The sequence below is a fragment of the Callorhinchus milii genome, unplaced genomic scaffold, assembly GCF_018977255.1.
Source record: "Callorhinchus milii isolate IMCB2004 unplaced genomic scaffold, IMCB_Cmil_1.0 Scaffold26, whole genome shotgun sequence".
NCBI classification, from domain to species: domain Eukaryota; kingdom Metazoa; phylum Chordata; class Chondrichthyes; order Chimaeriformes; family Callorhinchidae; genus Callorhinchus; species Callorhinchus milii.
In genome coordinates, this window is record NW_024704767.1 from 4,690,220 (window position 1) to 4,711,527 (window position 21,308).

The window sequence follows — 21,308 nt, forward strand, 5'->3', positions numbered from 1 at the left end:
GCGTTACTTGCGTTATTTGACTCTGGTGAAGGCTGCCTGCTGGAACAACAATCTCACAAGTTGAAAGTGCTTTACCTGGCAGCAAAATCTGGAGATCGTCTACCATGATACTGTTTGCTTTAGTCCTTTTTCTTTAACCACTTAAAAGTATGGTAAACCAATCACTGCTCATGAGTTGGTGTAAATCACTCTTGATCTTGTCGCTATTTGGAACCAAACAAAACTGTGGCATTAAGTCATCGTCAGGCTTTGGTCACATCTTGTATTGGGTTCCTCGGGTGCTGGTTAGGAGCCTGAATTGAATTTCATGCCGTCGCATGTGTGTTCACACGTTTTGACAGCTCATGTTGAGAAAAGAAGTGTCATGTGAATATTTAGGGCTCTAAAGCTGTGCGGCGTGATGAATTACTGAGTGCTAACTGATGGTATGTCAACATTCAGCTGATTTTCCTCCTTATTTTTTAAACCATTCAGTGGAAGATACAGTGATTGCAGTTCCATATGGGAGTCGACACGTGAAAATCACAGTCAAGGGGCCAGCCCACCTTTGTGAGTTTTATTTCAAAATCTGCAAAAATTTTAAATTGAGTAAGAGCAAAATCTTTGATGCGTATAAATCAGCGCGGAATAACAGCAGGGTAGAACGTAAAGCAAACACTGCTGCACCTTAAGCCTAAGCAAGCTCTGGTCTCTCCAGCCATCACTCACTTCCGATCAAAGACTGTGTATGTATCACGTTGCTTTCATTTATTGGAAAGTCGTGTCGCCACAAACAGGAAAAACGGGTAATGCGTGTAAATGTTTCTTTAAAATGTAACACATTTCTGAAATCTGTGCAGGTCAGTGCGTTAGTATTCGTAATCGAGCAAAAATCTAGCCTTCAGACCTTCTCAGCAATAAAAGCCCATCTGCAGTAAAATAGTCGAAGTGCTATTTGCAAAATGCACGTTTGTAATAAGCAGTGCCAGAAAAAGTCAGAACCAGCTAATTACCCTTACTTTGCTCAGTCAATCACCTCCCAGCTTGCAGTGATGTTTATGTAAAACCTCTCTGCAAAAATGTTGCATGTGAAACTTATAAAAATCAGTCTGAGGTAAAAACACACTATTTACAGTCTCAAAGCTGTACACCAGAAGGGTTTATAAAAGTTAAGAAGGGGGAAAACAACTAAAACACACCACTCAGTTTTGAAATTATTTATGTTGTCTTATCCTACAGCTGATGGTTTTCATTTGTTTCATTCAAACTTTTTATTTTTCAATTAATTATTGCATGAGTTTTTTTTCCCTCCATTCTTCCCCATTCTTACACAGCCTCCCAAGTTATATTTTGTATTGTACCGAGCCCTGCCTGAGAACACGGGGAGATGATTAAAATTAAACTGCTCCCAGGCCACAATTGAAAGTCTTCATTTGAATCGCAATTAGGAACAAAAATGTGCGTGTTAAATCGGCAATAAAAAGCAACTTCCCCAAGGATATTCTTTAGTTTGTTGTTTTTTTTATTGAAATTTTTCAATTAAAAAGAAAGCTGGTGTTAATAATGTAAAAGAGTGTTATTACCCACTGCAATGATGGAACAATAAGGCTTTATGGATGCTCTTCGCTTTATGGATGCGTCTTTTTTTCCTCGTCTACTTCTGTTCGCGGTCTCTCTCTCTCTCTCTCTCTCTCTCTCTGTTTCTCTCCCACTTTGGATGTGCTTTTTTCTTGCAGTAATGTAAAAAATTCATGCATTTGATATTGAGCTTTGTTGCTTTGTTGAAATGTCTCAAGAGCCCTTCACAGGGTTCATTGTAAAGTGTGTGATTGCTTATTTGTTGTGTAAGCCCAGCTTTCACTTCCTCTGTGGCTAAGGTGTCTCTTTTGCTCTCTCTATACCCCCCCTCCTTCACCCACCCCACCTATACATATATCCTCCTTTGAGGTTTTAAAATTGGATGTTAATTAGTCATATTACTTTTAAACACAAGCTTCCAGATTTTTTTTTGGTGCAGCTTTGCTCGTACGTTTGTGAAGTAGTCATTCAGAAAATCATCAAAGAAACACAAGAAAATACACAAGCTAATTCTGCTAACTAGGTGGGATGTGCCAACTTCATAGAGTGGCATTTTAGGCCTATTAAATAAACAGCATTGATCTGTTATTAAAAGTTATGGATACAATGGTTTCTGGTGTGTGACTGTGTATATGTAAATAATATCTTGTGATCATCTGGTTTGTGTAACTAGACATATTTAGTTGCGTTTATACTGCTTTACCTGGCAAATGTGGAAACTAAAAGATTGGCCGTAATGTTTTCAAGAACATTTTTTTAAACCATAAATATGTTGGCCGCACTCAGGCTGGGTGAGATATGCCAGTCATTGTAACAGTGTTGTAATGATGATAATAATAATACATGCACTTGGTATAGTGCCTTATCAAATTGTCGAGATGTTTCAAAGCGCTTCACAGAATATATTGTAAAGAGCTGTGACTGTGGGCAAAATGCGCATATTTTGTGGACAATTGCGCACAGCAGTGTCCCACAGACACTGTCGATTTGGTTGATTGAGTGACCAAATTATTATTTTTTGGTAGATTTTTTGGTTTGCAAAATTGGTACATAAAATGGAAAACAGTCTTCGTAATTCATTTCAAAAGGGCTACTTAGTTGCACTGCTGCCATTTTCCTCAACCTATCTTTAACACCTTAAAGAATAAATTGTGTATTTCTAATGCATTGTTTATGAAATTACATTCCTCTACCATTGGTGGAGGGAGAGGGAGCGTGACAAAAAACATGCACAATATTTTGATATTCCTGGAAACCAATTTATTTCAGATATTGAATCCAAAACGCTACAGGGACGCAAAGAAGAACACAATCTAAATACTGTGGGATCGTATGACATTGAGAATACCACTGTTGAGTTTCAGAAAAGTTCTGATAAAGAAATCCTCAAGATACAGGGTCCACTGGGTGCTGACTTTATCATTAAGGTAATTGTTTATTAAAGTGATTGTCCTTTAAGGTAATTGTACCAACTTAATTCACGGTCATCCTAATGCACATCTTATTGCTGCTTTACTTCCTACTCTCGACAGTGAACATATTCACTGAGAAGTACATTTTCATGAGACCAACACATTGACTGACCCTTTCAACTAGGCACAGCCAAACTCTTGTTAGTCAGTGATACCTTCAAGCATATGTTTTTCTCATATGTAAAGAAAATACAGGCCAACTGCAATGAACCTTTTTTTGTAGAAATATTACCCAATCCAGGAAAATTGATCTGTGGATCAAGTGACTGTCAGAAGTGATTTTCCTTAAGCCGATCATAGTTTTATAGTTGGTAAAATGATATAAGACTTACTCCCCTCCCTATTCTGAAAGTCGTAAAAGATCATTAAGTTTTATGTACTTTTGAACACATTCAGAGCCAATTGTAGTTTTCATTTTAAGATATTTTTCCAGATTGTTAGAGCTGATCGATAAGTTAACATGGTATTCCAAATTCTTAAAATCTCGGACTAAACATTTGACAAGGTGTGTGTGTGTATGTGTGAGTTTGTGCTTGTGTATATTTATAATACATATAAATATATTTGCTGTACTTTAGATATGTCCAACAAATCACTTTTATATTATTGACTGTTTCATTCATAGTAACTATATCGCATATGATACAACTTTTTACATACAATTACATAGAATATAAAATACAGAAACAGGCCATTTGGCCCAACTGGTCTATGCTGGTGTTTGTGCTCCACATGAGCCTCCACCTACTCTTCCTCAACTAAACCTATCAGCATAACCTTCTATTCCTTTATCCCTCATGTACTTATCTAGCTTCCCCTTAAATGCATCTACGCTATTTGCTCCTTGTGGTAGCAAGTTTCACATTCCCACCACTCTCTGGGTAAAGAAGTTTCTTCTGATTTCCCAATTTGATTTATTTAGACCTTTACTTTATATGGTGCAGAAACATCTTTAAAGTTTATACTTTTCCATGCAGAAAATTTGTGTGAGAAACATATAGCTATATGGCAAAAACAAAACAAACAAAATATAAGTTAAATAAATCATCAACTGCATATTTAAACCATGTTTTGGTGGAAAGGGGCCATAATTTATGTAAGGACCCACTGTGAAATCATTTGAATGTTCACTGTACTAAGAGGGACAGTATCTCAGCAATGGCTTGATAAGCGGGTACTTGTCAATCAATCATTTCAGATTATTTGCCCCTAACTTCTGAAACTCCCTCCATTTTGCCTCTCCTCTATCTGTTTATAACCTATCCTTTTGACCGTGCCTATGGTCACTTGCCCCCAAGCCCCTCCGCTCTGCTAGTTGCTCATCTCTGTCAAAGACTTGCACGTTATCCTATGTGAAGTGGGTTATATAAGTGCAAGTTGTTGTAGGACCCTTATTAATGTCAACCAATACTACAATGGTTGTGATCTCAACAGCAGGAGAGATAGCACTTGCTCGTGAAATTATTCTCAGTAATCATGAGGTCACACTGCTGTTGTATCTTCTCGGGAAGGAGAGCAAAATAGAAAATTCCAATATCGAGGCAAATCAAAACTATCATCAAAAGGCTCCAGTGAAATGCAAGCAAATCCCTCTTCAAGGAATTATCCTAGTAACACAAAACTGCATAAACTCTACCTCGCTGCACCAGCAGTGATCCTCAAGAAAGTAAAATCAAAGTTATGGTCAGTGTTGAAGAGCTCTCATGAACCATCCAGTACTGGAGCAGAATAGGCAGACATTTGGGAGACACATTTTTCCAGCTTGGTATATAGACTGGCATGGAGAAGAGGAAAAAAAAGTTAACACCTTTTTTTAAAAAAACTAATCTCCCACCCTGCCAAACCCAAATTTTTGATACTTCTTACTTGTAAACCGGCCAACTGAGTTCAGAATTGTTCACCCTCTTGTATGTCTTCCATGAAATATCATTTGTCTGAGAATATGTGATGTCTGTAAGGCAATCTCAGGGTTCCTGTGTCTGAATAAGGTACTTGAGCTTGGCTCTCACAATCTGATGTAATTAGAACCACTTTGTGATGTTACAGTCTCATAACAGGCTCAGCTAACTGTTATATCAATCAATAAGATCAAAGATGAAGATCATGTTAACTCAAGTGAGGGCCTTACTATCATAATGGGAAAGTTGTCAGAGCATTTACAGCTATATCTTTATTCCCGTTGCTGGTTGCGGGTCAGACTCCGCCATTGTTAAGCTCTCCGGGGCGCTATATCAATTCAAGTTGTTGTTGTTGTTGGTATGAACACAGAATTGAAAATACAAGTCCAATAGAATCAAAAATCACTTTCAGCACTGGTGTATTTTGCTTCCATCAACTAGCAAAAGCTTAGCAAACCTACTAACTATCTGCCATCTACTCTGATGTACACACTCTCTTCACAAAAACTCTGAGTGAACTCAGCAGAAATGTTTTTCTTCGATGTTTTCACAAAATGATTTGCGGAACCTCTTTTTGGCTGAATTTTTTTTGTCAATTCTGGGAAACAATTGGTAAAACTGAATGCAAATTAATAACGATATGTGAAGCCAGTGTCAATTATCAGTACTCAGTAGACTACATGTCCAGTCTACTCCTCGGCGTGTTCTTCGGCTGCTTTGAAAATATGCAAGTCACCTTTAGTAACTGTGAGAGGTTGATATTTCCGACTGTTGTGAAATTAATCTCGCAACATTAATTTTCTGTAAATGATAGCACTTGAACTCTTTTTTTGTAATTAAAAATTTTATTTTATTTTGGCTCCTGAGCTGTCTCCATACCTACTGGAAGCCAAATGTTTGAAACGTAGCTTGATTTAAACCTATGGCCTCAACACGTAAGGGAATCCACAACCCACATGAGTACATAATGTTGGCTCAAGTCACAACTCGGCCTCAGGAGCTATAAAAAAAATCACACTTGAATTTCTTCTCTCTAAAAGAAATCATTAGAAATGTATCCATTTCCACAATTCAAATCACTACTCCAGATATTATTGGCCATGACACAGCAAATCTAAACAATGGTGAAAGCTGCTGGTAAGTATATGCCAAACCACTAGGCAAAATGGGGTTTTTAGTGATCTAACATGGAGAGTGTTAGCATGATTTTATTGTAGAAATTCCTGGGTGAACCATTTTGAAACAAAAGGCTAGATAGCTAGCGAGAGACCAGTACAGTATTAGAGAGTAGAGTTAATTGCGGACCATGTATCTGGGGTAATTGAAATTTTATCTGCATGGAATTGAATTTCGCAGTGATCAGATCAGATTCATACCTTTTTGCGCTCTTTCTGTAAAATTGTGGCTGCCTCTTCTGATTCTACACCGTCCCTATGGTGCCATCCGCAAATTGTGCTACCTTGCACCGAGTCTGCTTGTCCAGGTCACTTATATAGATCAGGAGCAGAAAGGGTTTGAGCACAAACCCCTCGATACCACCTCACAGGTTTGTACAGATAGTAGAGGAAGCGGGGTTGATGGTTCAAATGGCTTTTTGTTTTGTCATGCTCGCCAATGTTCCTGCTTGCGGGATTGAACAACATTCAAATTGTCCTTTCAGATTCTTGCGTACAGCGGTACTTCTTATTAAATTGTCTGAGCAGCTGCTGCTGTAATCATATGGGGGAGATTTAGCATTCAACAAATTGAGCTCCTTGGTTGCCAATTCGTTTTAAAGTAAAAATTGTGAACAAAACAGTTGTTGGTGTTTTTTTTACATTCCCCAACCATAGATTGGTACAGTCTGTATCACTGATAATGTGGATGGTCTGTGTTTTGGTGGGAGGTGGGGGAAAGGGAACCCAAATCCAATCACGTTTTTTCTCCCTTGCCATCTTAAGTCTCTGGTCACAGAGGGCTTTACAGAATATTATATTGCTGATATATGAGAATGATTCATTTCAAATATATTAAACCTAAAATTCAAACTGAAGCAAAGTTACCAAAATCTCTGGTCCAGATTTTTTCGTTTGACAGCTTGGGAAAAAAACTAAATACGGTACAATGCCTGTATTCTTCAGGCTTCTTTCCACATTTTGCACAAGTCTTGTTAATGTGTATCGGGGAGGTGAGGGTGAAATCTCTATCTCTCTGTATCTCTCCCTCGTGTGGGCTGTGTGTAAAGAGCTTGATGATTCCATTATAGGCACACTTCATCCAAGTCATTACAAATTACTGGTAAGAGGAATTTTGCATTGTCTAAATCGTTTCCAGCAGTAATCTTGGACTGGAAAGAGACCAAATTCAATTTTATCTTCTGCCCATTCTACTCTTAGCCAGTTTGATCTCTCATAGCAACCAAGAATTCTGGTAGAGTGAGTGCTCATTCCTGCAGGATTGTTTGGTCCAATGGAAAAATTATAATAGAATACAGTTGTTGATTTTAAACAACCGCCAACAAAACAGCAAAAGATTCATGTTGAGTATTCTAAGGACACAAAAGAAGCCTTAGAATATTGTTTGGAAAGTTACAAGTGATTATTCCCCGTCACCTGGTCATTGCTCAATTTATATCTGACTAACACAAGTCCAAAGTCTAGTCTGATCTGCTATTTTCACTGAGAGTCAGTTTTTGCATGTTTGTGAGGCTAAGAACGAAATTACTGCAGAACAAGAGGAGAGGATGCACCTGATGGTACATTTACCCCAAACCTGTACTGACAGTATCAGCATCGAAAGCTATGGCCTTCACAGTCCACTACTTTCAACTGAGCATGGAGTGGGTGAAGATGAAAAATGTTTAAACTCATAGTGTGAAGAAAAAAAGACTCATGTGAGTGAAAAGTATCAGTTGCCAGGAAGTGTACCATACACCAGAATGTATTTAAAGAGTAATTTTAAGTTCCCTACCACATTCTGCACATTCAGAAAATAAAAAGAAGCATTTCAGTGGTAACATACACCAGATTGTTGCAACAAGTTCAGATGGTGCTACTTATGACCTGCAGGGATCAAATTTATGATATACACTGAGTAGGTTTAGCATTCCCAACCACTCACTAAACCTGCTATTATACCCTGACTGGTCACTGGCGACAGTATTCTGCCCCCTCCCCATGTTTTTCTTGGGTTAGGTTTAAACTCGTTAAATTGAAATGTGGGTATTTATAATGAGCGCTTGAACCAGTTACATCATCATGCACTTGATTTAAGGTAAGGATTTGGGTATTTCCACAATGCTACCATGATGAAAATAAATGTGTACTTCTTGCAACTCTGTAAATGATGTTGAAAACAAATAATTTACAGTGCAGAGTGCAATTAATCTGAGCTTCCTTATAGTTCAGAGTGGTTGATAACAGCACCTGACCTATTGAAGGCGCTTCAGATAAGACCACTTTCTGTCATACAAAATCACATTGAGTTTCAAATGCTACGAAATTTCCGAGATAGGAATTATACTCATTCAAAACCAATTTACCAAAGAGCATGACCGAGATATTGTTGCTCAGGACATGACGTGACTTCTTGACAACAATCTAATATTTTCAACAATCTATTTTCGAACACCTTATGACCTCAGCAAGATTTTCAAACTGCCTTAATTCAACATCTTTTTTCATTGTGTGCCAGCCACTCTTGTGGAATAGATAAAATGTCATTTAGATGCACTAATTGGTTGTCTCCCTTTTGCTTTGATGCAAATTTTTCCTGGGTTGTCATTTTTAATAATAATAACAATTGGAATCCTTCCATTTGATATAGCAACTTATCACGTCAAAGCAGTTCACAAAATATACTGTAAAGTGGACTGACTGTGTATTTTGTGGGCGAAATGTTACAGTTGACTTGTTATTTCACGTTTGAGTTTTATGGATTCTCAAATGATATAACGGGACTGCACTCAACTTGTAACATTATATCAGTAGGAAATTAGAACAGGGGCATTATTAAATCAGCAGATAATGATCTTTTCTTAATGTTCAAATTTTCTGAATTTTAAGTTTTTATTCCATCAAGTATAAATCAAGCCGTGATCGAAAGTTCATATGTTACAAATACATATGTCAGGATTTAATATGGATTTGGAACATATTTGTAATAATATGTTCCAGTACAGCACAACTGGGGATACATCACATTGAGGGAATGTATTTGTGTGTGTGTATATGTGTGTCTGTATGGAATAAAACCAGGCTCCAGTGTGAAATTATAAACAGACTAGAACAATAAAAAATGTGATTTGAAACAGAATATTCCAAATAGTCTGTGAGAAGAGTCTAAATAGGGAATCGTTGACCTGGTCAAGCCAGTTATTTAGATCTGTTTCTCAAAAGTTTACTCTTCTCTCTTCTTAACTGCCGTTTCATGTTGAAAGCTATGTTTTAATTTATTTTCTTTTTTTTCTCCTATAATCGTCACAGACCAGGAATATCGCAACAAAGGACAGTGTGGTCCAGTTTATCTTCTATCAACCAATCAGTCATCAGTGGAGAGAGACTGATTTCTACCCCTGTACAGTGACCTGCGGGGGAGGTAAAGTCATTCATGTTATACATAATATATATAATATGGAGAACGATTACATGCTTCCAAAGTCCCCATACTTCAGGAGTGCAGCAGTCATTTTCCATTCATTGACAAATTTACTGATCTTTCCGGAGCTCACATCAGGTTTTCCATTTGTACATCTAGAGTCAGTAAATTTAACATCCAGTGGAGAATAACTAAAGTCCATCACAAATAGTTATTGCTATGTCAATCAACTTCATAACCAGAAAGAGCTGGACAGATGCTTGGCTATGAAAAAGATTGGAGGTTATAGAGATAAATATGCATGGCCACATACTCTATGGAGTTTTCTAGTAATTCTAGTCTTATTGGGAAGATTAGACTGTGAAATGGTTGCAATCAAGGTTGAATAATATCAATTATAATTTAGATAACTGTCTTTCATTTTTGTTTCATTTCATGTGCATCTGGAAGGAATCACTGAGTTTTCTCTTTTTTAAGTTGTTTTAGCTGTGGTTATTTATCTCATTTGGAGAATTTAAAACAATAGATTTTGCACTTAATATTATGGTGATAAAACTGCTCTTGACTTTTGTTTCAATAAGCATTCTCCACAAGACAATGTGTGAAACTGTTGCTTTTCATTCGCTAGGTTACCAGCTTAGTTCTGCAGAGTGTATAGATGTACGTTCAGGTCGTGTTGTTCCTGAACACTATTGTAAATACTACCCAGAAAATAAAAAACCCAAACCTAAACTACAGGAATGCAATATGGATCATTGCCCTTCCAGGTATGTTTACAGATGAGCACTGCTGGTGTCCTGCTATCAAATTTGCTCAATATACCCATTCTTAGAAACAAATGTATATATTATTAGAACCATAGAAATTTACAGCACAGAAGAAGGCCATTCGGCCCATTGTATACCTGCTGGCTCTATTTAAAGAGCAATCAGAGTCCTATTTACCTACCTTTCAGGCCCAATTATTTGCCTTTTCCCTGTTGCCCTGTAGGGTTGATTTATACCCAGAGAATTTGCAATATCAGCCATGTTCTATTATTTCCTATTCATGGCAAAAAGTATGTGTGTGTGTGTGTGTGTGTGTGTGAGTGTATGTGTGCAAAACATTGGGTAGCCTGCTGTGCTAAAAAACGGCCAACCTCCAAGTCATTAGGTCGCCGCTAACCTCTCTTGCTGCTCAATACACAAGGAGTGAACTGACTACCTGGAAGTTAACCTTTTTTTTAGTGAGCAGGAAGCCAATTTTTACTTAAGCCAGCTGGCTTTCTGCACGCATTTGGGATTTCTTTGGTAAACGGATCTCAGGAATCCAACCCCAATCATCCTATAAGAGAACCCACATTGTAATGAAGTGCATTACTGCAGGGTTCTACTGTATATGCCATTTCTACAAGAATTGGACCCAATTTGTGACTGCTGTACCAAATAAAATGCTGGAACGCTTGTGATTCTCTCAACGTTCACCCCTTTACTATTGTACAGCATGTGTATCGTTGTGTTAATATCAAGACATATACAATTTTGTTTTCACACTATAGCATAGTGCATTGTAATATTGTATTGTAAAATGGAACTATACAATTGAATTTCTAAATACGCATTTAAACGTTTAATTAAATGGTGCTTATTCTCTCCCACAGCGATGGTTTCAAACAACTTGCAATCTATGATCATTTTCAGCCACTTCCTCGGTATGTATACTTTAGATAGTCCAGAGTTGTGAGAAATGTAGAATTATGCTTATGAAATACTGTAGTATCCATTGACCTCTCCAGTAGTATGTCTTGTTAGCAAATCTCAAAATAACAATGTGATGATTATACAAGTAATTGAATGTAGCTCAGTGGTTAGAGCACTCGCTTTGCAAGCGAGAGTCCTGAGTTCAATTCCAGGCAGGGCGAAACCTTGGGCAAGTTTCCTTACTCCACACGCCTAATAATAATCCCTCCAAAACCAAAAACAATAATAAATTGGTCATTTTCAATCTACGCCTGTTTGTGGGACATTGCTGTGCGCAATTGGCTGCCGCATTCACAAATATACAGTCAATTCACTTTACAGTGTGTTCTGTAAAGCGCTTTGGGACATCCTCCCAACGTGAAAAGCGCTATATCAAATGCAAGGATTATTATTATTAAGTTATTTCTGAGGTCTGGGAACTAAACATTTAAAAACAAAACACTTAGTTGGAACTTAGTTGTTAGTTGATTGCTTTCCAGGGGTAATAATCCCTTAAAAAAATATTTTAATCACTCAAACCACGACTATTTCTAGGACACTGCTGTGTGCAATTCGCTACAGCATTTGGCCCACAAAATACGCAGTCAATTCACTTTATAGTATATCCTGTGAAGCGCTTTGAGGCATCTCAACGATGTGCCACGGCGCTATATCAAATGCAAAGATTATAATTATTCCTGAAGAAAATGTTAGGTTACTCTTTCATTTCTCACAACCTTACAAAATTGTTTTGTAAATACTCTGATTTCAATCTCCGTTAACAATCTGAAATCGTCAGTTAAACTCCTCTTTCTATTTGTCTGTTGGTTTACAAGGTGATGACAAGCTTGTTATAAAGGCTTAATAAGAAATCTCAGCCAGATCCTTCAAGTAGCTGTGACCAATTTTCTTTCAGTTGGTTGCTTTGCCATTTAGCTGTTTGAGGAACGCTTTATTTTTCCTGTCTTCGCCTTTTCAGGAAATCAGTAAAATTCAATTTGTTTGTGCCCCTAATTGAATTAATGCATTATGCTGTTTGTTTCCATTTAAAGTCTTGCTGCGGTGTTGCCTGTTTGAAAAGTGAGTAGACTATTAATGTACTGCCTCGAGGCAGTGACAATTTCCAGGATTCCCTGTTGCTGCTGCTTTGCAACTATTTTCAGATGTTTTGCAAGTTTATGATTTCATCGTTGTATCTTAAATGAGCGCCAGCTTCATGTGATTTATTTCGCAAATGTTTTTGGGATCATTTAACTTGAAAATAAGTGGTGACTTTTGACATCCCACATTTCCTGCTGTGTTTTAGAGGTGTTTACTGTAGATAGCGAGCCATTGATATATGAAGGTTGGTTTGTATGTGCAATAAAAATAAAGTAAGAGTTTAGAATTCATTAGTTGGGAGGCTGTTAATTTTACAGTATTTTAAATTTGACAGTATTCCTGGATATTTGTTAATCCTAGATAATGCTTTTTAACTGTCTACTATATTTGTTGGAGAACTTTGTACAACATTTAATGATGTAAAAATAACCTCAAGCAATCGAGCGTGGTGAAATAATGAGAACCCGTGATCATGACTAAATGAAGAAGGCTCTGCAGTCCCTGTGGCAAAATGTAAAAAATGTACTTTTGTACATCTATGTTACTGATAATTGAAACACACAGTCACTATGCTTTACAGTAAATCCTGTGAAGCGCTTTGAAATATCTTCCTGATGCGCAAGGATGAGCTCGATGGCTCCTTATTTCCCTCGCACCAAGTCATACCATCTTTCAGGATGTCTTCTGACTACTTATCTGCTGCATTTTTTTTTCCTACCCAGTTGGGAGACCAACCCTTGGACTGCATGTTCTATGTCCTGTGGAGGTGGAGTGCAAAAGCGCAGTGTTTCTTGTATTGAAGAGAATGTGTATGGAGAAATTAATCAGGTGGAGGAGTGGAAGTGCATGTATGCCTTGAAACCACTATTAGTTGAAACCTGCAACCTTTTCGAATGCCCAAAATGGAGAGCCATGGAATGGTCGCCGGTAAGACACCCAGCCCTTTTTCACTTCACTCTATTGTTTTTCCTGATGAATTCTGACGCATTTGCATAACGTAGGCGTGGATGCAACTTTCTTTTAAATGCACCGTTTTCGATGTTTTAATCAGGAAAAACAGATTCCTTTGTGAAGTGACATGAGCGAAGCTTCCTGTGTATAGCTGTCATGCTGTCAGCTCATGTGCCGTGTGCAGGGAGTGACTTTGGTGATGCTCCCTGTACATGCACACAGTGCGCAGGATGTGACCTGACAATCCAGAAGTTGGCTGATATTTATGACAAGAAGCAGGTTATTCGGTTAGTTTGCACATGCAGCAGACAGAAGCGAGGCCATGCTACATCGAGAGGCACCCTAACTGGGTTCCCCTGTATATACAGTAAAAATCACATAAATCATATCAGTCGGGACCGTAATATTTAATATGACTTGCGCGAAGTCTGAGTCACAAGCAAATTGTAATTGTTTAAAGTCCAATTTAATGAATAATCTACACTGCGCATGTGTTATTCAATGCAGCCGATGAGTGTGCATGCAGTGACTAGACTATGTTTCCCGCGATTCAATGCGTCTTGACCCAATTGCCGCATGCACATGTACGGGAGAGTATTGCAATCGCATTGAATCTCTGGAAATGAAGTTCTTATGCGCGTGCGTCCACGGGTCTGGACATCATTTTCCATGATTCAATACAGTTGGTAAGTGCAGGAGTAATGGAGGATTCGGGAGTAGCGTTATGAGTTAGGAAATGATAAATACGACTAGTGCAAAGAAATCTAAATGGTTTTGATAAGAAACTGAATGGGACTCGGACTCAGGTCCGATTCAAGCAATTACGCGATTTATAAAGATTAGACTTACACAAGCTTACCTGTATGTATGTCTGTCTGGATATATATATATATGTGTAGTGACAATACCACAACACAGGAATGGATAATACACGTAGGTTATTAGAATTGTAAAAACCTTTCTACATCCAGCAGATAGATACATATCATAACGGAACCTGTCCTAGATGACCCAGTCTGATGTCCCATTGAAATACTTTGTGCCTTAGAGTAAAGAAATCAATAAAATGTAATTGTTAGTGTGCAGCACTCGTAACATAGTTGGGGCCCTACTGTGATTATTGATTTAACTACTAGTGTGAGTCTAACCTTTATATATTTTGTAAGCAAGAAGCTGGTAAGGTTCTCTTTTGTTTCCTTGTAGTGCACAGTAACATGTGGTCGAGGTCTGCGTTATAGAGTCGTATTGTGTATAGACCACGGAGGGCAGCATACTGGCGGATGTAACCCACTGCTAAAACCATACATAAAGGAGGAATGTACTGTGCCAATTCCATGTCATAAAACCAAAGGTAATTTATACAAGAAACTGTAAGTTTCTAGGCGATGGGCTTAATGGTACTGTATTTCTGCTGAAAGGTTAAAAAAAAGCTGCTTGAGTTTTGTTTCGGGTGGTGCAAAAAAAACCAACTGGAAAGTCAAATCCGCAGGCGAGGGATCAACCTCGAGGAAGTGCGGACATGTAAATTTTTTGAAACCAAGCCATCCATGTCGGCAAATTGCATTTCAACCAAGTACAGCTCCATATGTGGCCAATGAACTGCAACACTGGTGCGTTACTGCAACACCTTTTATGGAAACCCAGGGACCATATTCTTCCACTGTTCTAAGGCAGTGGGGGAGAATAACTCTGCATAGATGCAAATCGAATAACCAGCATCTAGAGGAAGGAATTTCTCTCTTGCCTAATAATATTTTGCACATTTAATATAAGGGAAGTAGTGCATTAAATTGGCGTGGAAAAAATGTGTTCCTTATTGAATGATATTTAAATTAAAATTGCTTTCATTGAGTCTGGGGACCTATACGTTTGATTTATGCATTGGTATTTCCAGAAAAACTTCCTGTGGAGGCTAAAATACCCTGGATTAAACAAGCTCAGGAACTGCTGGAACCCAGAGCAGAATCTGAGGAGCCAACGTGAGTTCCTAAGCTTTCGTTTTCACATTCACGTTCTGCATAATGCTGCATCTGTTCAACCATAACGCACTTTTGCGCAAGGAAAGTGCCCATAAGAGAATGGAATTTGTGCAAATATACATTGGACTTTGTAAAATTAACAGTATGTCTACTGGAAACTATTCACCATTGTTTTGAATGAGAAAAATTGTCTTCTTATATTTCAAGGTCACTCATCTTTACTCAGGGGGAGGAGGGTGGGTTATGGGAGCAAACATAACTTTTTTGTTTACCAGAAAAGGCCACACAATTATTCTCCCATCTTAGAGGATTTTTGCCCATAAAATACACACTTTGCAGTAAATCCTGTGAAGCACTTTGAGACGTCCTTCACCTGTAAAAGGTACTGTATCATGGCAAAAATTATCTTTTTGTTATCAGATCAGATCATAATATCAATGTTTCCATGATAATTGATGGAAGTGTGATTAGCATTTGACCCACAAAATAAACAGTCACTGAAATTTACAATGTATTCTGTGAAGCGCTTTGAGACGTCTCAATGACATAATAAGGCGCTATATCAAATTCAAGGATTATCATTATGATTATTATTATAATAAAGCTACTCTGACGGCTGTGCCATTTATTGTTCACTGGTATCATTTCCAGGTTTATTCCGGAGGCGTGGACACAGTGCAGTACTTCCTGTGGAGTTGGCAAACAAGTGCGTGTCGTGAAGTGCCTTGTTTTTCTCTCATTCTCTCAAACGGAAGAGGAGCTTCCAGATGAAGAATGTGAAGGACCCAAACCCGCTGGCGAGCGGGTTTGTAACCTGGGACCTTGTGACGGGGTCACTGTGTTTTACGAGTCAGAAGGTGTCCACTATGGTGACAATAATGAGATGGAAGAACAATTAGATTGGGAGTACGAAGGCTTCACCCCGTGCTCAGCGTCATGCGCAGGAGGTATCCTTGAAACGTTCCAATGACAATTGCGTTGAAACCTTTTTTTTTAAATGTTCTGAACCCCCCAAACTGCACCCTCCCCCCCACCACTCCCACCACCCAAAAGAAAATTTGTTTGTCTTAGCTGTGAATTTTGTTAATTCTTCACCAGGTCAGGGAGCATAGGAGGGCGGCTGTATCTTGTAATAATTGCAAAGCATTTTACCTCCAGACAGAAAAAAAAACCCTACAGCAGTAGCAACAGACCCTTGGTGCAAGCATACCATTTCTCAGCTGATACTGGAGCTGTGTTGATGCACTTCAAAGAGTCTAGCCCAGAAGAGAGAAAGTTGCACGAAGCCATTGCAAGAGAACAACTAATATACTGTATAAAATCCAAATCTATACATTACATTGGTGTCAATGTTTAGCTCCAGGTTTAGAAGTCACAGAAACCGACATCAAAATGTGACTCATAAAATCATATGGCTGATTTACTGTGTGTGCTTGACCAAACTGTGCATAAGTTACCACTGAGCTACTAACTGAACCTGTTTTGTGTGATTCTGATTCCTGAAATGTTTTTGTTTTAACTGTTAGGTAAACAAGAGACTATAGTTGTATGTCTTAATATGCAGACACACGAAATTATGGACGACCGATCGTGTGATAGCTTCAAACGTCCACCTCATATGGTTCGAACCTGCAATGTTGAGCCTTGTCCTCCCAGGTATGTGCTTCTCTGCAAATCTGTAAGTTTAAAAAAAAACTTACGCTTTAGTTTTGATAATGCCATTCCTCAGGCTTTCCAAGTACAACTTGGTTAACATCATCTCCATTAAATTTGTTAACCTGGCCTTTTATCACCAGCAAGTTGTATAATAATACAACAAGATACTTCAAGATATTTATGAATAGTATGAACAGCAAAGGATCCAGACCAGATCCCTGGAATTTCTGCTTATCATTGTCCCTAAACAAAATGCATCAATTATTCTCACTTTCTGGCCCCTACTGATAATGTACAATATACATTCCATTCAGCTAATTTGCATTTAATCCCATGAGTTTTAAAAGACTTAAAAGTTTCAAGTGTGCCTTCTTGGGGTTTTTTTGTATGCAAAAATCTGAATTGTGCACATCAAATTGTGCAATGCTGTAATGTTAAGACATGTTGATATCACTAACAGTTACTTCTGTAGCAAGGGATATTTGTTTGCTATTGAAATGCCATCAAAAGAAAATAACATTTCTTGTTTGATAACATACAGTAGTAACTTCTAACCAACACTCTCATGGTTAATGTATGTAATCCAGTGTGTGTGTATAGCCATCATGTCAGAAAAGGTTTAGTAAATGTTTTTCTTGTGTCTGCAGAGCGTAAGTGATGACACACGGATTTGTAAATGAACCGTGTGGTTGAGTTGAAAGATCAGTAGCAAAGTCTGCATTCTCATGTCTCTCCAGATCTGCGCATATCTCAGCAGTCATGCATCATTAGATCCACACAGTTGTGGAAGATTTCCAAATGAAAGATGTAATAACCAGCAAAGGCTTGGGATAAAATGACACTTCATGCTTTCGCTGCACCTAATATTTTTAAAGCTGTTTCGTACATATCAGGATTGTATATTGCAGTAAATTTGTACTTTTTCCCAGCTTTATAATCAGCAGAACACGGATAGTTACTTGAAAGCGGATGTATTTCAAAAGTTTAGCTTTAATATTCTATTAATTTGAAGAGAATTCAAAGACTATTTCAGACAAATGGACAAGCCATTTAACCAGATGAATGTCTGCAGAAAGATAAAATAATACCTTTTGGTGAAAAGACAAGGAAGTAGAGTGGAAAACAATTAAAATAGAGCTAGACATATTGGGCCAAATCATAGGTGCGTAAGAAACTTGATAAAGATACATTTTATTGACTTTTTTTGTCAAATACAGACGGAGGGAACCCACTGAACACAATTACTCCTCTTAAACATTAGACATTAATAGTAACATTATTATTAATTAATGCTAATTTGTTGTTTGGGCAAAATTCAAGTCTTGAATTTTTAAGATTTTGGAGATCGTTCCAATATTTGGCTGTTGGTGGGACATTGCAGTGCACAAATTGCCTGCCGCATTCATCTATAAAATATGCAGTTTACGCACGTTGCAGTGTAACCTGTGAAGTACTTTGGGTTGTCTTCCTGATATGAAAGGCGCTACATCAAATGCAAGGATTTTTTTTGTATTAGTGAGGTTAAAGGGTGTTCACGCATTCTGAAAAAATTGGTGAAAAAGGAAGGGACTCCCGTTATAATACTGTCTCATTGTACATTAACATTAAAAGAGAAACTTGTTTTTCTTGCTCGCCATTTAAAAACATTATGTAGCTTATTGTGAAAGGGGTAAAGGCATTAAAGAACCGAACATATTGGGAATATTTGTTTCTGCCAAAGGATGAAAGACATTCTTTCTTTGTGAGTTCAACCCTTGTTTGTGCTGCTGGAAGTGAAGTGAAGTGATTTTGATTCCAGCAGTAGAGTGAGGTGGAGCAGGAGCTCTCACTTCTCATTGAATTCATTCAGGCTGTAACAAGAAAAACAAATTTAGGAGTTCTGCATGCAGGGAAGCATATGTGGAAAATATTGAAGCCAAAGTCTCGCTCTCGAATCATGCTACCCATCCCTGATGTGTAAAACACTTTCTGCACGTAAAGACAATATTATATGACGTACGCTTTCATGAAGTTTCCATTATTATTTAAGTTAAGAGTGCTGGACTACTAGGTGGTGCTGACACCTACTAGATAAAACACTGGTCAGATAAGCCAAACATGACAACAGATGTGCCAGCAGAACTTTACTTAAAAGTGTCATTGAAAAATGGCTGAAAAGCCACAGAGATATTTCCCATCAGTTTTAAATGCTGTACACAGGATCACATTTACTGTTCTCTTCTCCCAAAGATTTAGGGTCAACAATAATTGTTTTTCTTCGCTGATGTGCCTTTTCTTTGTGTTATTCAAAGTAAGTAGAGTATTAAACAAAGTTTAATATTATTTTAAGCCAAATGTTATTTTATTTATGCTGATTTAGCTTGAAGATGGACATTAATTACTCATTGCTCCTTATATTTTTTTTGTTTGAAGTACTGTAGGTTTGGCTTGAGTGAATTGAAACTAGCTCCTTCTTTTCCCAACTTTCTTTTCCTTGTTATATTTTGATCCTCAACAGTAGCTTAAACTGGGTACGATGTGAGCATAATGATAAAAGGATCTTCTGGTTATAAAAGTGAAGGATAATGTTTTCTTTTGAAGATGAAAATTGAAACAGATGATCCTCATAAATCTAGAAAAAGACACTGCCAGAATTGGAGGAAGAATCAAGTAACAAAATAATTTTTCAGACAGGAAAAGGCAACTGAGTCCAATATGAGCAGCTCTTCTTTGATAGTCCTGAACCCGACATACTTGCCCTCTCATCAAATCCTTGAAAGTCTTCCCCTTGCAGAAACGTATAGCTTGAACATACCACTTGAACCCATTAATTGTGTCTGCTTCAATGGCAACTTATTCCCAAACTTTATTGCCCTTTGTTGTGATTCTCCAGATGTAGTTTTGATACATTTAGAAGTGCTCTTACCAGGGTATTTCTCATTATAAAATCAGATTGATAAAGTGAACTTTTTGAGTAACAGAATTCCACTTAACTTCCCTTCTTTCTCCCTTTCAACATACCATTGCACAGGGGGGAAAAAAACTAAGTAAATAACAGGCACAACACATTCAAAATCACTTTGATAAAAGTAACAAATGTGCATTATCACTACAAATTTATGCTACGGGTATAGAAATGTGTAGTTTTATACCTCAGATGTAGGTTGAAATGAACAGAAAGAAAAGAGGTTGCAAGTTTGGTTTGAATGAATCACTCTAGCTGCAACTGGTGCAAAGCAAATATTGTAAGATTCTAGTTTAAAGCTTAAAATGTCATGGACTATTTTTAGCTTTTCTGATATTAACGAAGAGCTGATATGTCAACAACTTTTCATTCAATTCCTTTCTCTTCTTGGAGCTTACTAAGTAAGCTTGCCAGACAATATAATGCTTCATGATTTTGTAGTATTTGACAATAAAGTTGGATTGAGTGCAACTCAATGGACAACAGACGTTGACAATTCAAATCCCAGATGATGACAATTGTACTTTGACTTCACGCTCATTGGAAACTAGATTAAGATTAATTGCACTTAGTTAATTTGTGATTCTTAAAGAGAACCCAATCCGGTTATGAAATATGATCAATTTCAGTCAGATACTTACTGACTGAAATCTCGGTCTAGTGTTTTCAACTTTACATAGCTGTAGTGTGGAGGAATCTTGTTTTTCACCACTTGGGTAGTGACATTGTGCTCTCTGCTGCTGCCAAGTTTCTTTATGGATGGATTTCTTTTTTTTTGCTGAGTGATAAGAGTCCTAAGAAATGCACATTATTCAAAATCCTGTCAAATCCAGATAAAGTCACATCAACGAGGTACAATGGATTTATTTAACAACTTTTTCAAAGGATTTCATCAATTCAACATCAACTGCTTTGGCTGGGAGTCTGTTCTACTGGGCCACGCTTGCTGACAGAGCCTATGTACGTCCTTGAGATCTGGGTCAAACGGTTTTAAAAACCTGGATCAAGTTTCTGTGCCCCTCAATTTTCTTTTCTTCAATAAAAAAAGTTTAGTTTTGTGGGTCTCTCATCCAAACGGAAGAGCTCTGTATCCCAGAATCATCCTCCTTGATCTTCACTCAACTTTCACCAATGCATCAAAGTCCTTTTTGAATGCAGGGTGCGCACAGTTTTTCAAATGTAGCCTTGCCAGTAATCTATACAAAGTTAGAAAAACTTGTAGTCAAATGTCTTTAGGATATACACTGGTATTTGATTAATTTTGTTGATAGCAGCTTCACACTGACTGAAAACATTCAGTTTATGATCACTCATCACACCCAGGTTCTTTTCTTCCTTGACCTTTGCTAATGTACATTGTTTCATCACTTTCCCAGGTTTTCCCATTTCTACATACATTACCTTCCATTCATCCACATTAAAAATCCCTTTGCTATTACTTAGCTAATTACCATAAT

General features: G+C 37.7%; 1 protein-coding gene across 1 annotated transcript in view; it reads left to right on the forward strand.

Annotated features, from left to right (window-relative positions):
* The window catches only part of adamtsl3 (ADAMTS-like 3), a 69,618-nt gene that overhangs the window by 11,792 nt on the left and 36,518 nt on the right, over positions 1–21,308 (forward strand). Inside the window, exons 6-15 of the mRNA XM_007909814.2 lie at positions 475–549; positions 2,827–2,984; positions 9,391–9,502; positions 10,131–10,269; positions 11,142–11,192; positions 13,044–13,248; positions 14,476–14,623; positions 15,167–15,251; positions 15,903–16,198; positions 16,778–16,907. Coding sequence (XP_007908005.2) covers positions 475–549; positions 2,827–2,984; positions 9,391–9,502; positions 10,131–10,269; positions 11,142–11,192; positions 13,044–13,248; positions 14,476–14,623; positions 15,167–15,251; positions 15,903–16,198; positions 16,778–16,907 — 1,399 coding nt within the window. The remainder of the gene's footprint in view (positions 1–474; positions 550–2,826; positions 2,985–9,390; positions 9,503–10,130; positions 10,270–11,141; positions 11,193–13,043; positions 13,249–14,475; positions 14,624–15,166; positions 15,252–15,902; positions 16,199–16,777; positions 16,908–21,308) is intronic.